This window comes from Gracilinanus agilis, chromosome 5, assembly GCF_016433145.1.
Source record: "Gracilinanus agilis isolate LMUSP501 chromosome 5, AgileGrace, whole genome shotgun sequence".
Lineage (NCBI taxonomy): Eukaryota > Metazoa > Chordata > Mammalia > Didelphimorphia > Didelphidae > Gracilinanus > Gracilinanus agilis.
The window spans coordinates 211,389,117-211,402,691 of record NC_058134.1 but is presented as its reverse complement, the minus strand read 5'-3'; the positions used below and the strand labels follow the sequence as shown (position 1 = coordinate 211,402,691).

Genomic DNA, 13,575 nt, shown 5'->3' with positions numbered 1-13,575 from the left:
CAGGCACTCTGGAACACTATCTGACTAATGAATGGCTTTTATTACTCACAATTTAGGGGTTGGGGAAAGGGGTGAAGGGCAGAGGGATTTTGGGGTGCCATCTTCTCTGTTCCTATGGAGTCCGTTGCTTAGGTGAGAACCTTAATGGCTCCCACTCCTAAGCTTCTCCCACCCCTTCTCCTTCTGTTTCTGTTTCTATCCTTTTCTATAATTGCAAGTTAGAACAGAAAGGGCCTCTCAGCAAGGTTAGGTAATGGGATAAGGAGCCCAAGAGATTGCTCCCAAAATGGAGTCCCAAAACTTAGCTGACTCATTTGTTGAAGTCTTGCTGGGTGAGAAGCGATGGGATGCCTTTAACCAGGGAATCGGGGTTTCAGTGTCTAAAGAAACATCCTCAGAAAGACCTCAGGACTGGATTTAAGCTGAGATGTTCTCCTCCTCCCTCAGTCCTCCACTGGAAGTTCTCTCCTCTCCTTCCTCCTCTGGAGAATTTCCCAGAATCCTCCCTGGTCTCAACTGTCACCAACTGCCAGCCACTCCTTCTCCGACTCCTTCTATCCCATCCCTCTTGCACAAATTCATCCTTACCAGGAGCTCTTCTGGTTCGTGACTGGACTTGGAGATCTGGAGCTGGTGAGACTGTTCCAGGTGGTGAGCGTTAAGACTGAATCTTTATGATCTTCTCTTAAGGAACTTCCTTTTAATAGAGACTCTGTGACAGAAGCCTTTGTTCATTTGCCTTTGAGGCCCTTTGGGCCTCTGGCTTCCCTTGGCTGAGGGTTAATTAGATCTACCTGGATTGAACTAGAGGATCAGAGCAAATTGCTTACTGTGTTAGATTACATATCCGATCTTATCCTCTCTCTTATTTCCTTATTTCTAATTCCTCTTCTCATTTGTAAATAAATTTCCATGAAAATCATTTTAACTTGAAGTTAGTCTTTAACTGGGGACTGATAATTGTTCAATCCCCTGGTGACCAACCTTTTAATATTTACCCAAACAAAACCCCTTTTTACCCCTTACATCTTACTGCTTCAAATCTCTCCCTATTCCAATTCATTCTCCGCTAAACTACCAAATTTATCTTCCTAAAGTTCATGGTAGTAACCAGGTCATTACTCTCTAATTCAATAAACTATAGTGGCTCCCTGTCACCCTGCCAGAATCAAATATAAAATCCTCTCTTTGGCATTCAAAGCCTTCCACAACTTGACTCTTTCCTACCTTTTCTAGTTTCCTTATACTGTACTTCCTCCAGTCCCCATGTACTCTGATCCAGATACATTGGCTTCCTTGTCGTTCTTCCCACATTATATTCCATCTCCCAGCTCTGGTTGCTTCCCAAGCTTCTAATTTTCTCTCCACAACTCTCTCGTAGATTCTCTTTAAGTCCTGGCTAAACCCCTCCTTCTGTGAGGTCTTTCCAGATCCTTCTTAATGACAATCCCTTCCTATTGTTGATTATTTCCTAATGCACTGTTGGGGATCTTGTCAACTCATTCAACCATTGTGGAGAAAACTTCGCACCTACAGGACTATAAAATAGTACATATTATTTGACCAGCAATACCTTACTAGGTTTGTATCCCAAAGTGATAAATAATAAAAAGAGGAAGGACATATTTGTACAAAAGTATGTAAATCTTTTTATGGGGGCAAAGAATTGGAAAGTAAGGGGACACTCATTGCAGAAGGGCTGAGTAAATGTTATAGCATATTATAGTATATGATTGTCATAAAATACTATGGTGCTGTAAGAAATGATGAGCAGGAGGACCTCAGAAAAACCTATAAAGATTTACACGAAGCAGAGCAAAGTAAGCAGAACCAAGAGAACACTGTACACGGTGACAGCAGTACTATACAATGGACAATTTTGAATAACTTAGCAATAGTCAATAATACAATGATCGAAAACAATCCCAAAGGATTCATTATTTTAAAAAAAAAATGCCATGTGCTTCCAGAGAAAGAACTGATGGAGTCTAAATCCAGGTCAAAGTAAACTTTTTTCACTCTCTCAATTTTTTTTGTTCAATGTTGCTTCTACAAAAGGATTAATATGGGAAAATGTTTTACATGATTATATATGAAAATTCTATATCAGATTTCTTACTAGCTCAGCATGGGAGAAAGGAGAGAAGTCAAGCCTCAAAATTCTTTCTAAAATGTCGGAAATTGTTTTTATATGTAATTGGAAGGAATAAAATTTTTAAAAAAAGTAAAACTCAGGATGAGGAATATTTGAAGAAATAGAAATGAGACTTTTTTTTTTAACCCTCACCTTCCATCTTGGAATCAATTCTGTGTATTGATTCTAAGTCAGAAAAGTGGTAAGGGCTAGGCAATGGGGGTTAAGTGACTTGCCCTGGGTCACACAGGTAGGAAGTATCTGAGGCCAGATTTGAACCCAGGACCATCTCTGGGCCTGGCTTTCAATCCAGTGAGCCAACCAGCTGCCTCGAGTTTTTCTTAGTGTACAAAATACTGTTTTTTAAGCCTAAAGTTATAGATAAAAATGTTATTTTAAGACTTGAAAAGTATTCAATATACAACACGAATCGCTAATTTTAAATCATCTTTAATTAGCAAGACATTAAGATATTCTTGGTGTAAAAACTAGGGGGTATGAATAAATTTATAGAGTTTTTATATCACATCAGCAAAATATAATTTTCTGGACATTTTAGGCAAAATATTAAATGGTTCCTTATGTATGCATTACCACAGACACTACACTCTTAACTGAAGTTGACTTGGAGCATGATAGCTTTGGCATAGGCAGATAAAAGGGTTATACTTTGTCATTTATAAGGAAATGGTCCCAAATTTGGACTTTAAGATTGTAAAATTATAATTCCACTTCATCTGGGAGACGTTTGCCTCTGTATTTTATTTCCATAAGAGTCTCAAGTATTGAGAAAAGAAACTAGCACCTGCCTCATGCCATTACTATATATCAATAGGAAAATTATTTTTTAATAAGAATGTTTAATAAATAAAATTCCTGGCTCAAGGGTTGAGGATTTTTTTCAAAGGCCTAAGAGACTATGAACTCAAAATCTAGAGGTGGACAAATTACAAGTAAGAAAAATAATAAATAAGATCGCAAAAAATATGAAATACTGCCATATCTCTTTAAGTGATTCCAAATATCAGGAGGATATAACTTTCAAATGGATGTCTGATTAGATATTTTCATCTGTTTACAAATTTCTTTTCACTGTTGAAACTGGTTAAAAAGGCAACTGAGGAGAAAACTTGATTGAAGGTAAGTTGGATAAGCTGCCAACAGGAATATATCATTTTCCAAATTTAATGGGGATCTGATTCTTTTTTTTCTTCAGAAGTTGCCCAGTCATAGATGACTAAAGGAATGGTGAATAAGCTGATTATAATTCCTGATAGTAAGAAAAAGGCCTAGGAGGAAAATAAAAATAAAGTACATATTATTTTAAGCAAAGTAGTATATTCATAAAACAAAGATTGTTGAGAAAGTAAGACTTCTTTCCCTCTTCTCTGTTTCTGTTTTTTAACTTGTTAAAATGAAAAACTGAAATAGGGTGAGAACAATACTGGTCAGGGAAGAAGGGAGGGTGAATAAAGTTAAAAAATACAATGCAATCAGTTTTTATTAGAAAATGAAGCTAGCTTGATAAACAGGATTTATAGCTAACACCATCATTTTAAATTAATCTCCACTCAATTTGATGCTAGATCAATTGATCAATCCAAATGCATGTATTAATTGTGTGCCAGGCACTGGAAACACAAATATAAAAAATAAAATAATTCTTATTCTGAAGGGTCTTATATTCCATAGGGAAGATATAGCTAAGTATACATAGAATGAAAAACAAATGATAATTTTTTAAAATAAAAAATAATTTAAAAATAAATTCAAGGGAGAAAAGGGGAGAAGTCACAGTTAGTTGAGGAAGATCAGGAATGAATTTTGTCAAAACTCCCATTTTTCCTCATTAACTCCTAATGGTCATGTTTAGAAAGTCAGCAGCTAAGTGGCTCATTGGATTGAAGCTCTGGGCCAAAGAGTCAGGAAAATTTGAGTTCAGGCCTGAGCCCACACATAGCTGTGTGAGTCACTAAAATCTTATTCACCTCAATTCCTCCTCTATAGGGGCAAGTCACTAAAATCCTATTTACCTTAGTTTCTCATCTATAAAATGGGGACACTAGAGAAAGACATGGCAAACTTCTCCATTTAGACATGACTGAACAAGCAAATAATAATCCCCTAGGAATCCAGCTATAAGTCTCATATTTTATCAGTGCAGATAATGCTTCTCAAATAGATATGAAAAATGTTACCTATTAACTTACTTCTGATAGCAGTGTAGACTATTTCTAAGAAATTACCCCATGCTCATTTTGAGACAACTATCATCTCAAGTAACACACGCATTCATCATATTTACATTAGCTGGAAAAGCAACTCCGAAGCCTTTCTTGGGATAACAAAAATGGTGCTCAAGAAGGTATTCATATAGTAGTCACTGCACACCTGCTTTCCTCACTGTGTAGCTTCCAAGCATAAGAACTTCAAGATGCCATTGAAGTTAATCAGATTTGAAAATAAGTGTCCCAAATACAGAAGAGAAGTTTCTGAATTCAGGCCTGTTATACAAAAGCACTTCTGTCAATCTACTTCCTTAAATATTTTAAGTATCTATGGTCTTATCCTCTTCAAAGGAAGATCATAATACCATGTACTGTCCATAAGTTGCCGTGGCCAGAAAAAACATAATAGCCAAACTTCTGAATATAGTGTAAATAAGGAATTTCTTGGATAAGATGGAGGACATCTTGAGTGACAGGAACATCGGTTAAAGACTTTGGAATGTGCCCAGGTGGCGTGAGCCAAGGCCAGAAGACAGTGAAAACCACCCCTATAAATACCCAGGAACAACAGCACTTGGTCTCATTTTTGAGAATCTTGGGAAGAGGGTGGGTTGGAGGGAGGGTAGGCCCTAGATCTGCAATCCAGCACCCAAACTTGAGTGCCAGAGGAAATCATTTTACCAGCTAGTAATAGAGCTGAGAGAGACAACACCACAGCCAACAAGATCATCATCACTGGCCTTCCTTATCCTTTGGCTTGTGCCACGGGCCAGGTCAAGCCAGGGATTGAGAGAGGGAGAAGAAAGCTCCAGCCTGTTATCAAGCTCATCATCCATTTGATTTAGGTCACCTTTATTCATTTAGAGCGGTGATTCCCAAAGTGGGCGCCACTGCCCCCTGGTGGGTGCTGCAGCAATCCAGGGAAGCAGTGATGGCCACAGGTGCATTTTTCTTTCCTATTAATCGCTATTAAAATAAAAAAAATTAATTTCCAGGGGCTAAGTAATATTTTTTTCTGGAAAGGGGGCGGTAGGCCAAAAAAGTTTGGGATCCACTGATTTAGATTCAGCTTAGCATTCCCAAGACTTCTATCCTCATTTCCTTGTTCCTAACCCTTTTAGATAAGCCAATAAATCCTGTTGCAGTTCAATCCAAAGAAGATTGGTGTTCTTTTCCTAGTTGGTGAATCATCTACAGCTAATTAGGGAAGGTATTTATTCAAACTGCAGTCAGAAAACCGTTAGTCCATTGGGCACATCTATTCTAGCCCAAACCAACCCTTTACCGCCGAATCCAACCCCAAGCCAGGGGCTAGAAGAGTTGTTAAAGACATATACAAAGAGGCTTGGCTAAGCTGAATTTCTTAAGTCCTGGGATTACTAGCAAATTGGGTAACCACCTAGCAAACACATCTCTCACTAGCTCAGATCCATCTATTTATCTGTGGACTCAGAACCAGCTTGGCAGACTCAGCCAACAGAGCCTGTCAGGTCCAAGTGAAGCTTAGCAGCCCTTTCTTACCAACCTGCCTCCAATTTATGCACAGCAGTAGCTAGGCTGATCCTTAGACAATAATCATTCAGTTCTTTGCTTCTATTTATATTTTTCTTTCCAGTTTGGTAGCACCTACCTGCCAGAACTTATGCTCTACTAGCAGAACCTTCAAATACCCAGTGTCACCTTCATGCCACAATGAGGCATCAATGTAGAGATTAATTGACATTTATCATACCTATTCAACATAAAATTTTAAAAACTCATTCATATATTTCATTTAAGTTATATAATTCTATGTTCTTTTGGTTATATGAGGCATCCTCATGTTTTTTCCTAAAATTTGTTTATAAGCAGGCATTGACCTATGGATATATAAAGAAGTATATTAAGTTAGATAACTTTCTCTATCCAATATAAAAATCAAGGTTTGTTCCTCATCAATGATAATGTAATTGAAATCCGATAAACATTTTTAAGGGAATTGAGAATGATGTTATATTTTTACTCAACTTATCAGTTATTAATAAGTAATTTATAGCATATTTACAAGCATGACTATATATTTACAAAAGAATGATATCATAAATTTTAATGATGTACAAAATTTAAAAAATATAGTGGTAACCATGAAACATACCACAAGTTTTCGACTGTATCTGTCATTTTTCGAGTTTGCTACTTTAAAAAACAGAATTGAAGGAATAATGAAGATCATCATGTTGGCAGTTGTTGCTCCTATAAAATGACCAAAAAAACCCCACCAATTTTCTGTTATTATGAATTAAAACTTCCGAAAAGCTGTTACTTAATAATTTGTATAAAATAGCCATATTGTACCTAGCACTCCAAAAATATCTTTTAAGCTTGGTATTAAGATTACCAGAAGGACACAAAGAGATAAGGTTACCGCAGCAATAAGCATACGCTCAGGAAAATTGAACCCTCTTTCCTCAACCATCTGATTTAGAGAGTTACGACTCTGTAGGAAAAGAAAGAAAAGGAAGACTATCGGTAGATAGCATGTAAAACTCAAATATTTTCTATTAGTGCATAAACTTTTATATTTGTGGAATCCCAGAATTAGAAGGGACGTCAGAAGTCCTCTAACTGACCTGTATCTGAACAAGTCTCTCCTTTCCAGCATCTTTTACAAGTGGTCATTTGATCTTTTCTTTTCATTATTATTATTACTATATTTTTTACCAATTACATGTAAAATAATTTTTAATATACTTCTTTTTAAAATTTTTATTCCCAAATTCTCTCCCTCCTTTTCTCTCCTTGCCCCTCCCTGAGATGGTAAGTTTACATGGCAATTGTGTAAGACATTTTTCCACATTAGTTCTTTTGTGGAATAAAAAAAACAATTAAAAAATGAAGAAAGAAAATGAAATATAATCGGCTTTGGTCTATACAATATTGCTGTTCCTCAGTACAATGATCTCGTGGTTCTGCTCATTTCACTCTGCATCAATTCATGTAAGGCTTTCCAGGTTTTTCTGAGGTCATCCTGCTCCTCATTTCTTTTTAGCACAATAGTATTCCATTGCAATGATATTACCAGCCATTTCCTAAGTGATGGGTATCCCCTCACTTTCCAAGGCTTTGCCACCATTAAGAGCTACTATAGATATTTTTGTTTTTTTATTTCTTTGGGATATAGAGCTAATAATGACATTGCTGAGTCTATCCCTTTGGTCATATTCCAAATTATTTTCCAGAATAGTTGAATCATTTCAAATTCCAAGAGTACATTAGCATTTCAATTCTCCTACATCTCCAACTTTTGTCATTTCCCTTTTCTAGCATAATATAGCTAATCTGAAAGGTATGAGGTGGTACCTCAGAGTTATCTTAATTGGCACTTATCTAATAGTGATTCAGAGCATTTTTCACATAACTATAAATAGCTCTGATTACTTCATCTGAAAACCCCCTGTTTGTATCCTTTGACTATTTATTAGTTGGGGAATATCTTATATTCTTATACATTTGACTTATTTCTCTATATATTTGAGAAATGAAGCCTTGATTAGAGAAACATGTAATTTTTTTTACTATTATGATTACTTGTGTTAAAATTAATGGTTTGGCTAAATATATGAAAATTATAAATCTTTTATTTATAAAGTAGAGAAATACAAAAGGGTAGAAAAGACATTAACCTATCTAACTAAATATTGTTCCAGTGCTTGGTCAGCCAGGACTTGTTAACCTTCAATCAGAATTAAACTATCTCCAGAAGACAGAAAGGGAAAACCAGCTATCCACTCACCCAAGACAATGACTGGAGCTGAAGGTGACTCCTGAGGCCTACTTTCTTCTTTGAGCTGACCTTCTTCTTGAAGCCAATTTCCTTCTTGGAGTTCACTCTCTCCTTCTTGGAGTGACTCTCTTCTTGGAGTTCACTCTCTACTAGTTTCCTTCACCAGACTCCTTCACCAGACTCCCTCCTCAGGGATTTTCATGGCTTTGATGGTGGTTTCCTGTCCCTGCCCCTTTTCATGGGGGACCAACCACAGTTTCCAAATTGTCTGAGTTCTTATCTTTGGAACCACACCTTTCTGAGTGTGTGAACTCTTAAGTTTCTGGCTTGTTCTCACCTAGCATCAAGTAAGGTGTGAACTCACAGAGAACCAAGAATTCCCTTTCACACTATGTATTACCTTCCATCTTATTTTCCCAGTTTATCCTATTCTCTCTTTCCTTCCACCTTGCCTATCCTCAAAAGTGTTTTGCTTTTGGCTACCACCTCCCCCAATTTGTCCTTTCTTCTATTGGAAACCTCTCCTCTCCCATCCCCTTCCCCTCCTACTTTTCTAAAGGGTAAAATAGATTTCTACAACCAATATAGTGTGTATGTTCTTCCTTTTTTGATCCAGTTCCAATGATAGTAAGATACAAGTGCTTTTCTCCCTACTTTCCCCATCTTTCCCTTCACTGTAAAAACTTTCACATCTCTTTTATGTGAATTGCTTTACCCAATTCCACCTTTCCCTTGACCCTTCTCCCACTGCATTTCTTTTACTCTCCTCTTAATTGTTTAAAAATCAAATCCCATTATATACAAGTCACATCCTTGCCCTAATAATAATAAAGTTCTTAGGAGTTATAAGTAGCATCTTCCCATGTAGGGATGTAAACAGTTTAACTTACTGAATCCCTTATGATTTCTCTTTCCTGATTATAAAAAAACAAACCACCAACCTCCTTTTGTGTATTGATTCTAAGGGAGAAAAGGCAATGGAGGTTATTGCTAGGAAGTATCTGAGGCCAGATTTGAATCCAGTAACTCCCATCTCTAGGCCTGGCTCTCAATCCACTGAGCCACCTAGATGTCCCCTGATTACCATTTTATGCATCTCTTCAGTCTTATATTTGATGATCAAATTTTCTATTCAGCTCCTGTTTAATATCAGAAATGCTTGAATTTTCTCTATTTATTGAATGCCCATTTCCCTCCCTGAAGAATGATATTCAGTTTTGCTGGGTAGATAATTCTTGGTTACTATCCTAGTTCCTTTGCCCTCTAGAATATCATATTCCACGATCTCTGATCCTTTAATATAGAAGCTCTTGTGTCATCCTGGCTGTGGTTTCATGGTATTTGAATTGTTTCTCCTTGGATGCTTGCAATATTTTCTCCATGACCTGGGAGCTCTGGAATTTGGCTCTAATATTCCTAGGACTTTTCATTTTGGGATCTTTTTCAGGAGGTGCTTGGTGGAGTCATGCCTCCTTTTGTATTTGGCCAACTCTACTTTGAGTTCTTTTCTTCACTGAATTTTTGTATATCTTTTTCTATCTGGCCAATTCTGCTTTTTAAAAAATTAGTCCCTTCAGTTGATTTTTGTGCCTATTTTACCAATTGACCTATTCTGTGTTTTTTTTTTAAAGATATTGTTTTGTTCTTATTTTTTGTGCTTCCTTTACCAAGCTGTTGATTTCTACCCCCCCCCACAATTTTCCTGTATCACTCTCATTTCTTTCCCCAATTCTACTTCTCTTATTTGATTTTAGAAATTCTTATTGAGCTCCTCCAGGACTTCTTTTTGAGCTTGAGAGCAATTCATCTTCTTCTAAGTTTGTTTTTTGTTCTTCCTTGTCATCAAAATAACTTTCTATGTTGAACTTATTTTTTTGGTTGTTGTTGCTTGCTTATTTTTCCAGCCCTTTTTTTGATCTTTAGCTTTTAAAAACCTGTTAAAGTTGGTCTTTGTTCCTGTGGTGAAGGGAACACTCTCCCAAGCTGTTTTCAGAGCTAGGTATGGAAATCTATAAGATTCCAGTACTTTCAAGGTGGAACTATCTAAAGAGAGGTATATTTAATTTATACTTTCCTGGCCTGTGCTCTGATCTGTGAGAGATCTCAGGCACTCTTTTTTTGCCCTGATACTATGCCCTTCTTCTTCTCCTCTTTTGTGGCTATAAGTCATGAGTGTGTTAGTGTTCCTCCTCACCCTGGAACTGTAACCTGGGACTGAGACACAAGACTGCTACCTAGACCTATGTATGGGCAATGCAACAGAGTCTGTAATTTCCTTCTTATCAGTTATTTATTACTATATGTGGGTTTAGAACTCCAAAAGCTGCTGCTGATTCAGCTACTCCTAATGCCTATGCTGTCTTGCAGAAGTGAAGCCTGCCTTGGCATGCTGGCCTCTTTACTTCACTCCCATCCTGGTGTGAGATATTTGTACTGACTTCCCAAGTTATCTTGAGATGGAAAATTGTTTCACCCTGTTCTGTTAGGTTTCTGCCACTCTAGAATACATTTTCAGGTATTGTGTCTAAGTTGTTTGAAGGGAAATTTGGGAGAGATCAGGAGGGTCCCTGACCACTATCCAATGCTTTTCCATTTGGCCTTTTCTTGAAGACCTCCAGTGACAGAGGAAAGCAGCCTGTTCCTTTTAATGTTTAAATTGTTAGGAATTTTTACCATACACTGAGTTAAAATTTATCTTTCTTTATACTTTTCCACATGACAATCATTTCCATTCATGAAGGATAGCTATCATGTCATCCTAAGTTTTCTGTTCTCAAGGCCATATATCCTTACGTTCTCCTGTCAGTCTTCATATGGCAGAGTCTCTAGTCTTGCTACTTTAAAGGTCAGATTACTTTTTTTCTAGCTAACATCCTGGCTTGTCTGACTTACCCTGCTAAAATGTGGTTTCCCAAACTTAACATCATTATTTAGATTTGGTTTTACTAGATCTGAATATAATAAGACTATCACTTCTTTTTCTAGAAATATCATTCTATAGGAACTTCTAGGGGTGGGGCCAACACAGTAGAGTATTGAAAGTGCTCAGTTGAACTCTTCATATATTTGACTCCAAATAACTTTAAAATAATACTCAGACAGTACCATTTCTGGCACCAAGGAATCAGAGACTCTGAGGAACAGTATAATTTCTAATTCCAAAGGAAGATAGCCCCAGAAGAATAATATCAATTGCAATTCCAAGGGATCATGGGGTTCTTCCTGGGTAAGAACCAGAGGTAAAACCAGGAGAGCAATAATCAAACCTCTCTCTATATCACACTACCTTGGAAGCACCAAAACTTTTCAACTTCCCACAACTAGCTCTTAAAACAACAGGGCAAAAAATAAAACAAAACCATGAGACTGGAATCAGTGTCCCTCCACTTCCCCCATGACAGAAACACAGCTCAAAATTAACCATAAGTTCCAAATCAATAAACAAAGTGCAAAAAATGAGTAAACAACAACAAAAAGAACCTGAGCATAAAAAATTATCATAGTAACAACAAAGATAAAAACACAAACTCAGAAGACAATGAATTCAAAACATCTGCAAACAAAAACAAAAAACAAAAGCAAAAAAACAGCTACAAACAAGCCCCAAAGAAAACTGTGAATTGGGCATACGTCCAAGAAAAATTCCTGAAAAAGGTATGAAATGATTTTCAAAATCAAATAAAAGTAGTAAAGAAAAAATTAGGTAAAGAAATGAAAGCAAAGAAAGAAATTATGAAAAGATAATTAAGAGGCACTAAAACGATGAAGAAAATACCATCTTAAAAAACAGAATTAGCCAAATGGAAAAGGAGGTACAAAAGCTTTTAGAAGGAAATGATTTCTTAAAAATGAGACCTGGGCAAGTGGAAGCTAATGCTTCTGTGAGACATCCAGAAAGAATAAGACAAAATCAGAAGAATTAAAATATAGAAGAAAATATGAAATATACTTTTGGAAAAAATAACTGACCTGGGAAACCAATCAAGGAGAGATAATTTAAGAATTAATAGATTATCTGAATACTATGATAAAAGAAAGAGCCTAGACATGCTATTTCAAGTGTAAGGGTTAAAATAGGGGTTTTGACAAAATAAGAAAGCAACTTTTAGTAATTTAAGTTTTAATGAGAATATAGAATTATAAATTAATATTCTCCCTTTAAGCCAGAGAAAAGAAAACTTCTAGCAGTGTTTAATAATTAACAGTTTAGTTTAATTAAAATAGAGATAGTAAAAGAATATAGTAAAATGAATACAGCAAAGGAGGGAAATATAGGAAAGAGGTAGAGAAAGAAATTTCCTAATGTCTATACTAGTTATCCTACAACTATCTATAACTACCTATAATTACTATCTAAAACTGCCTATATCTTCCTATAATTGCTATAACTATCGCTAATAACAACCACCCCACAAAGTTCCAACCCAGTCCACCCAATCAAAACCAACCCAATCAGTGTTTAAATCCAACCCCAATTAGGTCTGTCAATGAAGACCAGCCACTTTTCAAAAAGTTCAAGGAAGGGCAAAAAAACCTAACAGCCCAAAACAAAACCCAAAAGGCAAAAAGCCCTCTAAAGGCTAAAGCCAAAAGCCTTCTCAATAAGCTTAGGCGCACCTTTACATACCAGCAACTAAGTGCCAACCACTAACTAATCACCAACCCATACCACTAGCAATCAAGCCCCAAGAACCAACTCACACCCAACAGCCCACTTCCTTGCAACTGTCAGCCCTAACTGACAGCCTACAACTGTCAGAAACTGACTCCCCCCCCAACTGTCAGCAACTGACAGACGTACCAACCTACGCTCTGCCTTTTTATATCCTCCTTCCTACCTCACTTCCTGTCACTATGGTTCTCCTTCCTGTCTCTATAGTTTCTACTTCCTGTCACTGTGGGCTGGTTAATCCCTATACATCTCTATGGTAAGAGGGCCTCCAGGTACCCCACTAAATTAAAAAAGGAATAAAGAATTCCTTTTTACACAAGAAACTATCAAGAAAAACTGCCTTGATATCCTTGAATCAGAGAGTAAAATATAAATTGAAGAATTCACTGATCACCTCCTGAAAGATATCCTAAAATGAAAGCTTCCAGGAATATTATAGCCAAATTCCAGAGTGCCCAGATCAAAGAAAAAAATACGTCAAGCAGTTAGAAAAAAAGCCATTCAGTTATTGTGGAACCACAGTCAGAATTACACAAGATTTAGCATCTATTACACTAAAAGAGGATAGGGTTTAGAATATTATATTCTGGAAGGCAAAATATCTGGCATTACAATCAGCAATAATCTACACAGCAAAACTGAATATATAGTCCCTCAAGGAAAAAGTGTATATCTGATGAAGTAGAGCACTTCCAAACATTCTTGATTAAAAAGATTAGAAGTGACTAGCAATTTGATTTTGAAATGCAAGAGTCGGGGAACTCAATCTTCCCTTATC

General features: G+C 36.6%; 1 protein-coding gene across 1 annotated transcript in view; it reads right to left on the bottom strand.

The window, feature by feature from the left end:
• Positions 1–3,342: 3,342 nt before the first annotated feature.
• LOC123250064 (sodium-coupled neutral amino acid transporter 1-like) overlaps positions 3,343–13,575 on the bottom strand; it is a gene marked incomplete at its 3' end in the record, with an annotated part of 47,853 nt that continues 37,620 nt past the window's right edge. The window contains exons 13-15 of the mRNA XM_044679102.1: positions 6,697–6,838; positions 6,497–6,594; positions 3,343–3,423 (exon numbers count right to left, since the gene is read on the bottom strand). Coding sequence (XP_044535037.1) covers positions 3,343–3,423; positions 6,497–6,594; positions 6,697–6,838 — 321 coding nt within the window. The remainder of the gene's footprint in view (positions 3,424–6,496; positions 6,595–6,696; positions 6,839–13,575) is intronic.